This window comes from Terrapene carolina, unplaced genomic scaffold (assembly GCF_002925995.2).
Source record: "Terrapene carolina triunguis isolate 2854851 unplaced genomic scaffold, T_m_triunguis-2.0 Scaffold167, whole genome shotgun sequence".
Classification (NCBI taxonomy): Eukaryota; Metazoa; Chordata; order Testudines; family Emydidae; genus Terrapene; species Terrapene triunguis.
This window is the reverse complement of record NW_020664518.1, coordinates 394,990-410,894: the sequence shown is the minus strand read 5'-3', so window position 1 is coordinate 410,894 and position 15,905 is coordinate 394,990. Positions and strand designations below refer to the sequence as shown.

General features: G+C 46.9%; 1 protein-coding gene across 1 annotated transcript in view; it reads left to right on the top strand.

Annotated features, from left to right (window-relative positions):
* Positions 1-3,670: 3,670 nt before the first annotated feature.
* LOC113406965 (adrenocortical dysplasia protein homolog) overlaps positions 3,671-15,905 on the top strand; it is a 26,754-nt gene continuing 14,519 nt past the window's right edge. Inside the window, exons 1-3 of the mRNA XM_026653888.2 lie at positions 3,671-3,831; positions 5,760-5,855; positions 9,321-9,450. Coding sequence (XP_026509673.1) covers positions 3,761-3,831; positions 5,760-5,855; positions 9,321-9,450 — 297 coding nt within the window. The 5' untranslated portion in view covers positions 3,671-3,760. The remainder of the gene's footprint in view (positions 3,832-5,759; positions 5,856-9,320; positions 9,451-15,905) is intronic.

Sequence of the window (15,905 nt, the reverse complement as noted above, 5' to 3'; positions counted from 1 at the left end):
ACCCAAATTATTTATGAGTCATTTGGGAAACTCTGTCTACCTCCCCCCCAGAATATCTCCCTCCCAAGTACTATAACCCTTCCCTGGGTAGCCCTGAGAGACTTCTCCACCAATTTCCTGGTGAACACAGATCCAAACCCTTGGATCTTAAAACAAGGAGAAATCAACCATTCCCCCACCAATTCCTGGTGAGTCCACATCCAACCCCCTTGGATCTTAAAACAAGGAAAAATCAATCAGGTTCTTAAAAAGAAGGCTTTTAATTAAAGAAAGAAAGAAAGAAAGAAAGAAAGGTAAAAATCATCTCTGTAAAATCAGGATGGAAAATAACTTTATAGGGTAATCAGATTCAAAGAGCCCAGAGGAACCCCCTCTAGCCTTAGGTTCAAAGTTACAGCAAACAGAGGTAAACCCCCTAGCAAAAGGAACATTTACAAGTTGAGAAAACAAAGATAAACCTAACACGCCTTGCCTGGCTGTTACTTACAAGTTTGAAATATGAGAGACTTGTTCAGAAAGATTTGGAGAGCATGGATTGATGTCCGGTCCCTCTTAGTCCCAAGAGCGAACAACCCCCAAAACAAAGAGCACAAACAAAAACCTTCCCCCCACCAAGATTTGAAAGTATCTTGTCCCCTTATTGGTCCTTTGGGTCAGGTGTCAGCCAGGTTACCTGAGCTTCTTAACCCTTTACAGATAAAAGGATTTTGGTGTCTTTGGCCAGGAGGGATTTTATGGTATTGTACACAGGAGGGTTGTTACCCTTCCCTTTACAGTTATGACAGGTGTCTAATGTCCAGTGCCACCGAGCCCACCATTTTCATCCTCTCTTCCCTTCTTATATGGGTTGTAACCAGCGAAACGGACATTCCAGTCACACACATCGTCCCACCAGGTTTCCCCAGTTCCCCTCCTCAATGAGAATTTCCAACTCCTCTTCCTTATTGCCCAGACTCCAGTGATAATCACAGTGTTGCTTCCTCTCACGAGTGAGTATCTTGCAGGGCATATAAACGTCAGCACTGCATTCCCGAGTTCACACTTGTGTTACTGCCAGATGGGTTATCTGTAAGCCAAGGAGAGACTCCAACTCACGTGTCACGTTCTTCCTTCCATTGGAAGGTGCCGTGAGAGAAAGACGTGTCCCCCGGGCTACGGCAGCATAGAATGCTGGCTTTGCTGCATGCTCTCCAGGAACCCTTAGGCCTTCTGTATCAGCTCTGCAGCATCAGAACAGCAGAGCCTGGATTGGAGCAAGGGAAAGGCCTGTTTTCCACAGAATCCTTCCCTCAGGGCCAGAGCATTCACAGCAGAAATCCCTGCGGGAGTTGTGACCCATGGTGCCTGCCATAGCCCTCACTGAAAATGTCACAGTCCGGGCAGGCTACAAAAGGAAAAGCAGATTCTCCCTAAGAGTGATAGTTAACACTGAAGTTAACCAGTGTGACTGTTGAAGAGTTTATCAAGAAGCAAAAAAAAAAAAAAAAGGAAATACACAGTCCCCTTTATCGCATTCCAGTTCTCTGGCTCCCAATCAGCACCTAGGTCCAGTACAGTGAGAAGTTATTTAAAAAACTCTGCTCACATATACCAAATGTTCTTCTGATCCCAAAGGGTCAGCCACGTTACCAGGTCAGTATAGGTTTGGATCTTACCCAAAATACCACGCTGCCAGCCAATTCTTTAGCATCTAAAGGATTATTAGAAAGAACAAGAAGAGAGATGTTAAATGGTAAAACAGTCACACACACACACACAAAGACTTCAAAGTCCAAAAATCAGGTTCTTAGCAGAATTGGTGAGTTTGCTGGCTTGAAAGTCCCTCTGGAACACATCCACAGCTTGGATGGGTCATTCAGTCCTTTGGTCAGAGCTTGAGTGTGTAGAGAGGTTGCTCCAGAGGTAAGAAGCAGGACTGAACACAAAATTGAGATGATGCAGCTGCCTTTATATTCCTTTTGCCATGTGGCTTGTACTTCCTGTGTCCCAAACACAAGCTGTCCAGCACATGGCATGGAAGAACCTTAGGGCTTGTCTATGCTGGCACTTTACAGCGCTGCAACTGTCTCGCTCAGGGGTGTGAAAAAACACCCCAGAGTGCAGCAAGTTTCAGTGCTGTAAAGCGCCAGTGTAGACAGTGCACCAGCGCTGGGAGCCGCGCCCTTCATAGAGGTGGTTTTTTTTAGAGTGCTGGGAGAACTCTCTCCCAGCGCTCTGCTGCAACTACACAGCCACATTAAAGTGCTGCCGCTTTAACACTGCCAGTGTAAACTAGCCCTTAGAGCAAGGATTCTCAAACTGGGGGTCAGGACCCCTCAGGGGGTTGCGAGTTTATTACATGGGGGGTCACGAGCTGTCAGCCTCCACCCCAAACTCCGCTTTGCATCCAACACTTATAATGGTGTTAAATATATAAAAAGTGTTTTTAATTTATAAGAGGGGGGGGTGGCACTCAGAGGCTTGTTATGGGAAAGGGGTCACCAGTACAAAAGTTTGAGAACTACTGTCTTAGAGTTCTGTCCATAGGCAGCCCCTACATGGCTTGCTGAGTCATCAGGTGTAATCCTTGTTCCTTTCAATGGGTTCATTGTACAGTTGATATCCCTTGATGGGCTGTCAAGCAGGCCTAGAACTGATGCCAATATGTCTGGGGGTGCCACCCAGAAACACAGCACAAGTTTGGAAATACAGATATACCCTACATATCTATAACTCATAATACAAAGATGATACAGACATATAAACAAGATGATCATACTTGGGAAATTACAACATTTTTGCAGATACCTTACACGGCATATCTGGCACAACTCATTGAAATTTTACAATATCGGTATTCATGATATCCTGGCCCCCAGATTCCATACAGCGTCACCCCCCCATGCAAACTTGGTGCAGAAAGGGGTGTCCCTAGTCACTGCTGAATGCATCACAGGGATTTTCCATTCTTGGTCCTGTATTATTACAGCTTTCAGTTTAATATCACAAGTATTGGTGTACAGCAGAAACGGTTTATCAAAATCATGTCTGACTAAATCCGGCCCTCTGTTAGCGCGTCCTTCATTGTCAGCGCTGAAGGGGGCAGTGTAGCCGGCGCTGGGAGAGCCCCCCCGTGCTGGAGCCACACCTACACGCGGCTGCCGTGTAGACACACCCTTCGGGACGCGAAACAGCCCTGTGCTCGGTCAGCTGCTGGCACACGAGGGGCTCCGTGCTGCTCTGTGACTCGGGGGGGCTATGGCTTTGCAGAACAGCCCCGCCTCATGGCTGAGCCCCGGAGGATGGGAACTCTCCCCCCTGGGGCCCCCGGCCCGGCCTGCCCTTGGCAAGGACACGGGGTCTCTCGCCCAGAGGGTGGCCGAGCAAAGCTCTCCCCACCCATCTGCCTCACACAACTCTTGCCATTAGCGCAGCGCGGCCCCGCGCCGGGAGTCCCGCTGCGCCCGTGTAAACGCAACCCGGCTCCATCCCCACACAGCAATGGCCGCCCCCCCACCCCCGGGCACGGCTTGCGCAGCCTGGCCCCGCCCACGCGGACAGGCTCCGCGGCCGTTTCCTTCCTGGGTCACCAGAGGCGCCTCCCTCCTCCCCAGCTGTTGTAACCTGCCGCGGGCTGCGCTGAGCCCCCCGCTCCCCCTCGGCCATGCGCAGCGCCGTGCACCCCCTGCCTGCTGCTCCCGGCGGCGGAGGGGACCCAGCCTCCCGGCCCCCGCGCCCCGCCACGAAGCCCCAGTGAGCGCCCCGCTCCCCCGCCGCCAGGATGCGAGAGGCGGCGGGCCCGGAAAAGCCGCAGACTCCGCGCGATCTGGCCCCCGCCGGCCTGACGGAAAGGTAAATCCAGTGAAGGAAACGGGCAAATAGGAGCAGCGTCTGCAAGGCTCCCAGCCCGGGGCTGCTGGGTCACTCCTGTCCCCAGCCTTCGGGACGTGCCTTTTGCCGGGGGATCTTTGCGGTCAGGAAGCGATTTAAGCCTGCCGGGATATGGGCTAAAGTGTCACCCCCATTTTCCAGACGTCTTTACAGGACTCACAGGGCCCAGTCGGAACCCAGGAGTCCGGGCTCCTAGTCCACGCGCTCACTGCCCCGCTGGATCCGGTGTATTGTCCCCACTTTCTCTTTCGTTTTCTTTGTTAGTGAACCTACAGTCAGCCAAAACCAGCAGCCAGCCAACTGGTGGCAAACCCAGCTGTAACCCGTTCGCCGAAATGATAGAGACCGTCTATAGCCAGGCTTGGAGCGATTCGATTTTTACCAGTAAATGTCGATTTCAACACACACACTGAACAAATATTTCCATCAGTAATTAAATGTACAGATAGGCGACGTAAGAAAAACGCTTTTTGAGAACTTAGAGACCAAATCCAGTGATTTAGGCTTGTCACAAATGGACTAGCGAATGAATTGTAAAAACAGGTAAGGTTTGTTGATTTAAGGATATTTACTTTGTGTATTTTCACAGGTGAGATTGACAATTTGTGGTTTAACGGTTTATATAGCTTTAACTTTCTGAATCTCAACATCTGGTGTCATTAAATAAGTGTCTGACCTCCCCCACCCCAGTAATTTCTCCACAACCAGGAGAATTTAAATAGCTAGAAATCTAAAACAATGCTTAAAAATCAACATTGATATTATCTGTCGAAATTATAAGTGGGAAAAAAAGTCCGTTTCTGCCAAGCCTCTCTATAGCAAGCCAGGCTTGTTCTTAGACTGATTAAGAACAGGAAAAATGTCTAAATGTATCAATGTGTTTACTTGTCACAGATCTAAAATATTTGTTATGATTAGTCTTGTCTTTTTCTCTGAACACAACAAAAATGAAGAAATTGGACACAGCAGGCTCCCAAATAACCATGTTCATTACCTACAGACAAACATCCAAGACCTAGCTTAATGCTCTGGCTTAATGTTTGAGGCTTAACACTTAATGCCAAGCTCAAATCTAAAGCAAAGAACACAGTGAGCACCACTAGAAGGCTCACAAACTGCTGTAAAATAGTCTGCCTAATTCCTGTACACTGCAATTAGATGAACCAGCTAGCAGCTTTAGAGAACACTTTCCTTTTCAAGGCATTTGAAGAAATCTTCATCTGTGGCTGGAATATCTCTACGTCCTTTCCTTTTCTATCCCCCAAATGCCAGCCTGCAGGTGACCAAGTTTGTGGAAATTTATAAAATGGTTTCCAGTGTTGCATGTTATCCCAACAGCTTGGTATCTTTGCATTAATCAACTCATTTCTCCCTCGCTCATGCTCCTTATGGTGCACTAGAGCAGGCCTTCCCTCTTGTGGGCCTCCTAGGGCGGGTTACAGGAATTGGGCTGTTCTCCAACAGAGAGTGGGGAAACAAAGGAAATTCCCACATACAGCTAAGGGGGTGACATGGTTAATTGCAGGGTTGTTGTAGCCGTGTTGGTTCCAGGATATTAAAGAGACAAGGTGGGGGAGGTGATACCTCTTCTTGGGATAACTTCTGTTGGTGGAAGGGACAATCTTTTGAGCTTCAGAGTCTTCTTCATGTCTGGGAAAGGTGACCGGAGTGTCCAAGTTAAATACATGGTGGGACAGCTTGTTAACATAAGTGGTTCAGACATGCTATAGGAGACCGCTATCCCACTATGTTTTTAGCTTGGACACTCTGGCTACCTTCCCGAGACCTGAAGGAGAGCTACCTGAAGCTCAAAAGCTGCCCTTTTCTCCAACGCAAGTTGATTCGTAACAGACATTGCTTTACTTGCTTTGTCTCTCTCGTGGTTGCAGGCATGTCAGCGGTTTGAGTGTGTGTTACCTTCCGAGGTCTACGATCTTCCAAGCAAAGAACCCTGACCGAATTCCAGAGTGCGAAGGAATGCAGCGGTAAGATTGTACATCCCACGCCAGGCACCCAGCTACCTCACCCATGCCCTTGTAGAGAGGCCAGCCTCCCACTTTCCGTCTTTGCATGCAGAATGCCCATGTATGTGCTGTATGCCCATGTCTCCGCTACTGAGCGTGCTGCTTTATCGCCATGCTGGCCTTCCTTCACGTGGCGCTCTCCCCTCTTGATCTCGGCCGGCGACGTTTACCTACAAAGACATGCTGGCTCTGTGTCTCCTGCATGTGGAGAACTGGCTACCCCATGGGATTGTGAGGCCAGATCCTAGGAAGTGTGGAATGCCTGTAGCGCCTGGTAGGCTCGGGCCCTGAATGGGGAGCAGGGTAAATGGTCTTTTGTGTGCAGGACAAATACTGGGCTGACCTGAGCTACTCCCTCATCTGTTATGCAGGCCAACGCCAAGGCGACGTTGGGGTTTGGTCTCTTTCCGTCCTCGTGCGCCAGGCTCCCAAACCCAGCTCATCTAAGAGCCCAGGGAGCATAGGGCTGAAAATCCTGCATTTCTGCCCCCAGGGAGGGGCTGAGGGGCTTTGAATAGCACTTTGGGCAGCCCTATAGGGACTCGTGGGAGTCTCAGACTAGTGCTGCCCTGCACAGAGGGCACCAGCTGGGCAGGAATTCCTGTCAAAGGGGCAGTACTGAGGGATTGCTCAGTGGTTTGAGCATTGGCCTGCTAAACCCAGGGTTGTGAGTTCAATCCTTGAGGGGGTCATTTAGGGATCTGGGGTAAAAATGTGTCTGGTGATTGGTCCTGCTTTGAGCAGGAGGTTGGACTAGATGACTTCCTGAGGTCCCTTCTGTGACGGGTTGGATCTCAGAAACCCCCCTGAGAGCTGCCAACTGATGTGCCAAGGCTACCTCTGCTCCAGTTTTCCCTGCCAGCTCAGGACTCCAGCACCCTATCTTGCTGAGCCAGACACTCCCGTCTGCTCCAATCCAGACCCAGGGTCTGAATTACTTGCCCCAAAGCTGCAGGTTTACCTGAAAACAGCTCACAGAAGTGTGCTTGCCTTTAGCACTCAGATGCCCAACTCCCAATGGGGTCTAAACCCAAATAAATCCGTTTTACCCTGTATAAAGCTTAGGCGGGGTAAACTCATAAATTGTTCGTCCTCTATAACACTGATAGAGAGAGATGCACAGTTGTTTGCTCTCCCAGGTATTAATACATACTCTGAGTTTTTTACTAAGTAAAAAGTGATTGTATTAAATACAGAAAGTAGGATTTAAGTGGTTCCAAGTAGTAACAGACAGAACAAAGTAAGTCACCAAGCAAAATAAAATAAAACACGCAAATCCATGTCTAATCAAACACTGAATACAGATAAGATCCTCACCAGTTCCAGAATGCTCCCTTTTACAGGCTAATCTCCTTTTAGCCTGGGTCCAGCAATCACTCACACCCCCTGTAGTTACTGTCCTTTGTTCCAGTTTCCTTCCAGTATTCTGTGGGGTGGAGAGGCTTCTTCTTTAGCCAGCTGAAGACAAAATGGAGGGGTCTCCCAGGGGTTTAAATAGACTTTCTCTTGTGGGTGGAGACCCCCTCCTCACCCTGTGTAGAATCCAGTCACAAAATGGAGATCCGGAATCACATGGGCAAGTCACATGCCCATGCATGACTCAGGACTTGCAGGTAGCAGCCATTACCCACATGCTACCTTGAACGTCCTCAGGTAGACTTCTTATGTGGATTGGAGCCTTCCGAGCTCTTTTGTCTGTTAAGTGCTTCCTGATTGAGCACCTAATTTGCACATTCCTTTCCCAAGAAGTGACCAAATGTTCTAACTAAGGCTACTTAGAAATCAAGCAATTATACAGCCAATGTTCATAACTTTGAACACACAAATGGTGCCTGCATACAACTAGGATGAACATAACCAGTAGATCATAACCTTTACATAGATATGTTACATGGCATATGTAGCAAAACCCTATTCCAGTTATATCATACATACGTTTAAAGCCTTATGGGGTACGCTGTCACACCTTCCAACCCTGATATTCTATGATTCTATGAAATCACGGCACTTCTCTCTGAGCGAGGAACCTGGGGGTAGGCACGTTTGTGTGTGGCGCTTGTCGTGGCTGAGTAAATGCCCTTCAGCAGAGACTGGAGGTGGGGAATGGGAGAGGGGTCACAAGCCCCCATGGCAGCTGCTAGCGACCTCTTCCCTCCGGCTGTGCTGTGGAACAGCCGGGCTGCGATAGCCTGGGTTATGGCTGACGCGTTCTGGGAAGGGGCGTCTGAGAGAAGGAGGGGAGGGAGCTCAGTGTGGTACCGTCCCTTGAAGCTGCACAGTGAAAGACGCGCAGGCCTGCTGTTCAAGCACTGCCTGTCGCTGAGTGATGCAGCCGGTCACAGAGCTGCACACGGTGACTGCCGTAAAACCTGATGGGAAGGATGGCCTAGGAGGCTTGAGTTCTCTTCTCCTGCACAGACTTTCCATGGCCCAGCCTCTTGGTGCTCCAGTTTCTGTCCATTGTGGATAGTAGCCGCGCCCTGTCTCACAGGGGTATTGGGGGGAGAAATACATCAAAGCCTGGGAAGTGCTCAAATACCATAGAATGGGGGCCATAGAAATACTTACGGTAGAATAAAAAGGGGCTTAGACACAGGGAAATCATCCATGTGTACCTGCAAATCCCCTTTCTTCTAACAGGAAGCTCTGCAGATCCCCTCCAGCGGGTCTCCAGCCTGCCTGGAGCCCAGAATCGGGCCTGTTGGGCAAGGCATGGGAAGTTGGATCAGTCCCTGAACAAGAGAATTGCCACAGCAGCTTTAGAAGAGTTACTTCATTTTTAATGTTGAAACTGTGAGCTCGTTTTGTTCTGTGCCTGCCCAGTGCCTGGCACAGCGGGGGCTGGGGCCATGGCTGGGGCTCCCAAGTGCTCTGCCAATATCAATAATAAATTAATTCGTCATGAACAATGAGGAATTAATACCCTCCCATTACAGTCAATTACTGCAGGGAACCTATTCTCCTCAGTCAAAAAACACAGCTCTTGAGATACAGTCCAGAGGTCAGATGTTTTCTTCAGCTGGGCGAGATCTGTGGCCTTCCCTACTAGAAGGATGGACACTTTGGGGTAAGCATAGGTAGCTGTTTCTGCTCGACTGTACTGCGAGGGGTCACCAGCCCTTTGCGGTGGGATTTAAATAGCAGCCATGGAGGGACCGCAAATAGCTGTATGCATTAAAGATGCAACGGGAAAATGGCTTGCCCGGACAGCCAGGGAAGGAATGCTGGTGAGATCCATGTGCAGGGTCCTGCCCAGGGAAGGGACCTGATCCATCTTTCCTAATGGTCACTGAGCTGTTGCCAGTGAGAGCTGGGGGCAATTGCTGGCCTTTCTGCTGTTTTGTATGTGTCTCTGAACTCTGGGCTGAAGCTGCAGACTTCACACTTCCCTGTCTTCAGACCTGACCCCTGCCTCTTCTCTCTCAGGTTAGAGGACGAGAGGAGGTGGCTGTCTGTCCCTAAAGTCTACGTCCTCCAGCCTTGGATTTTGAACCTCTTGATGAAATACGAACAGTTGGACTCCAGAAATACTCAGGTGCCTGGGCATATCCTGAAAGTAAGTGACTGGGACTTGCTGTGCATCACTTGCCTCTTCCCAGTGCCCTGTTGGACGTGGGAAACCTCTGCTGCGGGATGTCACCGTGGCTTGAGCGTTTCTGCAGAGCTCCACTCACTGGGCTCCCCGAGGGCTAGCCAGGAGGGCATGGTGCAGGTTCGTTGCCCCTCCCCCAGAAAGGGTAGGGAACTGAGACACATTAGAGGGCTGATCTTTCCAGCTCCCCACACACCATCTCGCTCTAAAATTGAACTCCCCTCCTGGGGCTCTGGTTCTCTCTTCCCCTTGAATGTTGTGCAGTTTTCTCTCCCTAGAACCCATGTGCCTGCCAGTTCTTTGTCTGGTTCTCTCCCGCCCCTGTGGCATTTCTCTTTCGGCTTTTTGGGTGGGGATGGGCTGAGATCTCTCTTTTTGCCCCTCATGGTCAACATACCACATGACTCCCTCCCATGTCTGAGCCCTGAAGGGCATGGTGCTGCTGCTCTTTCCATCAGCCTGAGGTGGTCGCTAGCCAGCTGGGCAAGGCAGCCCTTTCCCACAGCACTCCCACACCTGCTGCAATGGGGCGGCCTCTGGGGTGCTGCCCCTTCCCTTCCTGGATCTGGGTCTCGTCCCACTCTTGTTATTTGAACACTGGATAGAGACAGGTGCCTGCCCTGAGGGGTTTGCAGGGTATGTCTATCTTGCAATCAGGACTATGATCGCAGCACGTGTAGATGTACCCAAGCTAGATCAAAGCTAGCTCTAGCACGAATCGCAGTGAAGTCATGGTGGGACCCTGAGCAGCTGCCTCCTGTGCTGCCGTGGTTTCACTGCTATTGTTACTTGAGCCAGCTTAGCTTGGGTATGTCTACACATGCTGCAGTCACAGTGGAGACACACCCATGAACTACAGAGGCATAGCTGGTGGAGAATGGGGCAAGAAGGCAGTGCCTTGGCCTCACTAAGACCAGAGTGTGTGTGTGGGGTGAGCGTAGTTTGTGTCATTAATGTCATAAGAGAAGACGGAGGCTGTGATGCCTGAGGCTGGTTGGGAATTTTTCAATAAAACGTTTTTTTCTTTGGAAAACGTCAATTCATCTAAATCAAAACTTGTCGCAGGAAAGGGTCAATTTTGACAAAGTTCTCGTTTCAGAAAAAAGTTTGATTTGTCCATGTTTTGTTTTATGCAGGATTATTGTAGCCGTGTTGGTCCCAGGGTATCAGGGACAAGATGGGCGAGGGAATATCTTTTATTGGACCAACTTCCGTTGGTGAGAGAGACAAGCTTTCGAGCCCCACAGACCTGAAGATGGGCTCTGTGTAAGCTCAAAAGCTTGTCTCTCACCAACAGACATTGGTCCAATAAAACTTCACCCACCTTGTGTCTCATGTTTCATTCTGACATTTTCTAAACAAAAAGTTCAGTTTTTCAGTTAGAAGCCACTTTTCATTTCAAAAGTGAAGTTAATTTATAGTAAAAATATGAAAAAGGTCAAAATCAAAACAAAATACTTCGACTGGGGGGGATGGTACCTAGGGAGGTGGTGGAATCTCCATCCTTAGAGGTTTTTAAGGCCTGGCTTGGCAAAGCCCTGGCTGGGATGATTTAGTTGGGGTTGGTCCTGCTTTGAGCAGGGGGGTGGACTAGATGACCTCCTGAGGTCTCTTCCAACGCTAATCTTCTGTGATTCTATGAATTGACCCAAACTGATTTATTATTATTTTTGGATGCTCAGTTTGCAAATATTTTTGAGATTTTGACTTTTCATCCCAATTTGGGATGGGAATGTTTTTTTAAATCAACATAAGAACGGCTGTATTGGGTCAGACCAATATCCTTCTAGCCTAGTATCCTGTCTTCCGACAGTGGCCAATGCCAGGTGCTTCAGAGGGAATGAACAGAACAGGGCAATTATCAAACCATCCAGTCCTTGTCGCCCATTCCCAGGTTCTGGCAGTCAGAGGTTTAGGGACACCCAGGACATGGGATTGCATCCCTGACCATCTTGCTAATAGCCATTGATGGACTTATCCCCCATGAACTTACCTCATTCTTTTTTGAAACCACGTATACTTTGGCCTTCACATCATCCTTTGGCTGTGCATCGCGTGAATAAGTACTTCCTTTGTTTGTTTTAAACGTGGTGCGTATTAATTTCATATGGTGTCTGCTGGATCTTGTGTTATGTGAAAAGGAAGTGTTATTTACCCTATTTGCTTTCTCCACACCATTCATGATTTTATAGACCTCTATCATATCTGCCCTTAGTCGTCTCTTTTCTAAACTCAACAGTCCCAGTCTTTTTAATCTCTCCAGTAATTTTTGTTGCCCTTCTCTTTACTTTATCCAGTTCTAATTAGGGCTGTCGAGCGATTAAAAAGATTAATCGCAATCAATTGTGTGATTAACCAATCATGGAATACCATTTATTTAAATATTTTTGCATGTTTTCTACATTTTCAAATATATTTATTTCCGTTACAACACAGAATACAAAGTGCACAGTGCTCACTTTATATTTTTTATTACAAATATTTGTGCTGTAAAAAAACAAAAGAAATAGTATTTTTCAATTCACCTCATACAAGTACTGTAGTGCAATCTGTTTATCATGAAAGTTGAACTTACAAAAGTAGAATTATGTACAAAAAATAACTGCATTGAAAAATAAAACAATGTAAAACCTACCAGTCCATTCAGTCCTACTTCAGCCAATCGCTCAGACAACCAAATTTGGTTACAATTTACTGGAGATAATGTGCCCGCTTCTTGTTTACAATGTCACCTGAAAGTGAGAACAGGCATTCTCATGGCACTGTTGTAGCCGGCGTCAAAAGATATTTACATGCCAGATGCGCCAAAGATTCATATGTCCCTTCATGCTTCAACCACCATTCCAGAGGACATGCATCCATACTGATAATAGGTTCTGCTTGATAATGACCAAAGCAGTGCAAACCGACGGATGTTCATTTTCATCATCTGAGTCAAATGCCACCAGGAGAAGGTTGATTTTCTTTTTTGGTGGTTTGGGTTCTATAGTTTTCACATCTGAGTGTTGTTCTTTTAAGACTTCTGAAAGCATGCTCCCTATCTCATCCCTATCTCAGATTTGGAAGGCACTTCAGATTCTTAAACCTTGGGTCAGCTGCTGTAGCTATTTTTAGAAATCTCACATCGGTATCTTCTTTGCGTTCTGTCAAATCTGCTGTGAAAGTGTTCTTAAAGCAAACATGTGCTGGGTCATCATCCGAGACTGCTATAACTTGAAATATATGCCAGAATGTGAGTAAGACAGAGCCGAAGACATACAGTTCTCCCCCAAGGAGTTCAGTCACAAATTTCATTAACGCATTATTTTTTAAGGAGCATCATCAGCATGGAAACATGTCCTCTGGAATGGTGGCTGAAGCATGCAGGGGCATACGAATGTTTAGCATATCTGGCACGTAAATACCTTGCAACGCCAGCTACAAAAATGCCATGTGAACTCCTGTTCTCGCTTTCAGGTGACATTGTAAATAAGAAGCAGGCAGCAGCATCTTCTGTAAATGTAAACAAATTTGTTTGTCTTAGAGATTGGCTGAACAAGAAGTAGGACTGAGTGGACTTATAGGCTCCAAAGTTTTACATTGTTTTGTTTTTAAGTGCAGTTATGTAACAAAAAAATCTGCATTTGTAAATTACACTTTCAGGATAAAGAGATTGCATTACAGAACTTGTATGAGGTTAATTGAAAAATACTATTTATTTTGTTTATCATTTTTACAATGCAAATATTTGTAATAAAAAATAATATAAAGTGAGCACTGTACACTTTGTATTCTGTGTTGTAATATAAATCAATATATTTGAAAATATAGAAAAACATCCAAAAATATTTAATAAATTTCAATTGGTATTCTGTTTAACAGTGCAATTAATTACGCTTAATTTTTTTTATTGCAATTAATTTTTTTGAGTTAATCGCATGAGTTAAATGCGATTAATTGACAGCCCTAGTTCTAATATCTTTTTTGAGCTGGGGTGACCAGAAATGCACACAGTATTCAAAGTGTGGGCATACCATGGATTTATATAGCGGCATTATGATATTTACGGTGGTCTTATCTATGCCTTTCCTAATGGTTCCTAATATTGTTAGCTTTTTTGACTGCTGCTACACATTGAGTAGATGTTTTCAGAGAGCTATCCACAATGATTCCAAGATCTTTCTTCAGTGCTAACAGCTAATTTAGACTCCATCGTTTTGTATGTATTGTTGGGATCATGTTTTCCAGTGTGAATTACTGTGCATTTATCAACATTGAACTTCATCTGCAATTGTGTTGCCCAGTCACCCAGTTTTGTGAGATCCCTTTGTAACTTTTCGCTGTCTGCTTTGGACTTAACTATTTTGAGTAGTTTTGTATCATCTGCAAATTTTGCCACCTCACTGTTTACCCCTTTTCCCAGATCATTTATGACTGTTATGACTCTATATACTCCCACAGTATTCTTGCCAGCAAGTTAAAGAAGTATGGATTGGATGAATGGACTATAAGGTGAATAGAAAGCTGGCTAGAGAGCTGGGCTCAATGGGTAGTGATCAACGGCTCGATGTCTAGTTGGCAGCAGGTATCAAGCGGAGTGCCACAGGGGTCGGTCCTGGGGCCAGTTTTGTTCAACATCTTTATTAATGATCTGAGTGGTGGGATGGATTGCACCCTCTGCAAGTTCGCAGATGACACTAAGCTGGGGGAAGAGGTAGATATACTGGAGGGTAGGGATAGGGTCCAGAGTGACCTAGACAAATTAGAGGATTGGGCCAAAAGAAATCTGATGAGGTTCAACAAGGACAAGTGCAGAGTCCTGCACTTAGGATGGAAGAATCCCATGCACTGCTACAGACGAGGGACCGACTGGCTAGGCAGCAGTTCTGCAGAAAAGGACCTAGGGGTTACAGTGGATGAGAAGCTGGATATGAGTCAGCAGTGTGCTCTTGTTGCGCCAAGAAGGCTAACAGCATTTTGGGTTGTATAAGTAGGGCATTGCCAGCAGATCGAGGGAAATGATTATTCCCCTCCACTGGTGAGGCCACATCTGGAATATTGCATCCAGTTTTGGGGCCCCCCACTACAGAAAGGATGTGGACAAATTGGAGAGAGTCCAGCGGAGGGCAACGAAAATGATCAGGGGGCTGGGGCACATGACTTATGAGGTGAGAGAACTGGGCTTGTTTAGTCTGCAGAAGAGAAGAATGAGGGGGGATTTGATAGCAGCCTTCAGCTACCTAAGGGGGGGTTCCAAAGAGGATGGAGCTCGGCTGTTCTCAGTGGTGACAGATGACAGAACAAGGAGCAATGGTCTCAAGTTGCAGTGGGGGAGGTCTAGGTTGGATATTAGGAAACACTATTTCACTGGCGGGGGGGGGGGAGGGGGGAAGCATTGGACTGGGTTCCCTAGGGAGGTGGTGGAATCTCCATCCTTAGAGGTTTTTAAGGCCCGGCTCGACAAAGCCCTGGCTGGGATGATTTAGTTGGCGTTGGTCCTGCTTTGAGCAGGGGGTTGGACTAGATGACCTCCTGAGGTCTCTTCCGATCCTAATCTTCTATGATTCTATGCTGAACGGAGACCCAGCTGTTTACCTCTCTCCACTGACCATTTATTCCTACCCTTTGTTTCCTATCTTTTAACCAATTACTGATCCATGAGAGGCCCTTCCCTCTGATCCCATGACAGCTTAGTTTGCTTACGAGCCTTTGGGGAGGGACCTTGTCAAAGGCTTTCTGAAAGTCCAAGTACACTATATCCACTAGATCACCCTTGTCCACCTGCGTGTTGATACCTCAAAGAATTCTAACAGATTTGCAAGACATGATTTCCCTTCACAAAAGTCATGTTGACTGTTCCCCAGCATATGCTGTTCGTCTCTGTGTCTGATCATTCTGTTCTTTACTGTAACCAATTTGCCTGGTACTGAAGTTACGCTAAGCGGCTTGTAACTGCCAAGGTTGCCTCTGAAAACTTTTTTAAAAAATCAGCATTGCATTAGCTACCCTCCAGTCATCAGGTACAGAGGCTTATTTAAGTAACAGATTACATACCCACAGTTAGAAGTTCTGCAATTTCATATTTGAGTTCCTTGAAACTCTTGGATGAATACCATCTGGTTCTGGTCACTTACTACTCTTTGTTTAATCATTTTGTTCCAAAATCTCCTCTACTGACACCTCATTCTGGACAGCTTCTTAGATTTGTCACCTCAAAAGAATGGCTCAGGTGTGGGAATCTCCCTCACATCCTCTTCAGATGAAAAGAATTCATTTAATTTCTCCACAATGGCCTTGTTTTCCCTGAGTGCTCCTTTAGCATCTCGATCATCCAGTGGCCCCACTGATTGTTTGGCAAGCGTCCTGCTTCTGATGTACTTAAATGTTTTTTTCGTGTGTGTGTGTGTGTGTGTGTGTGTGTGTGTGTGTGTGTGTGTGTG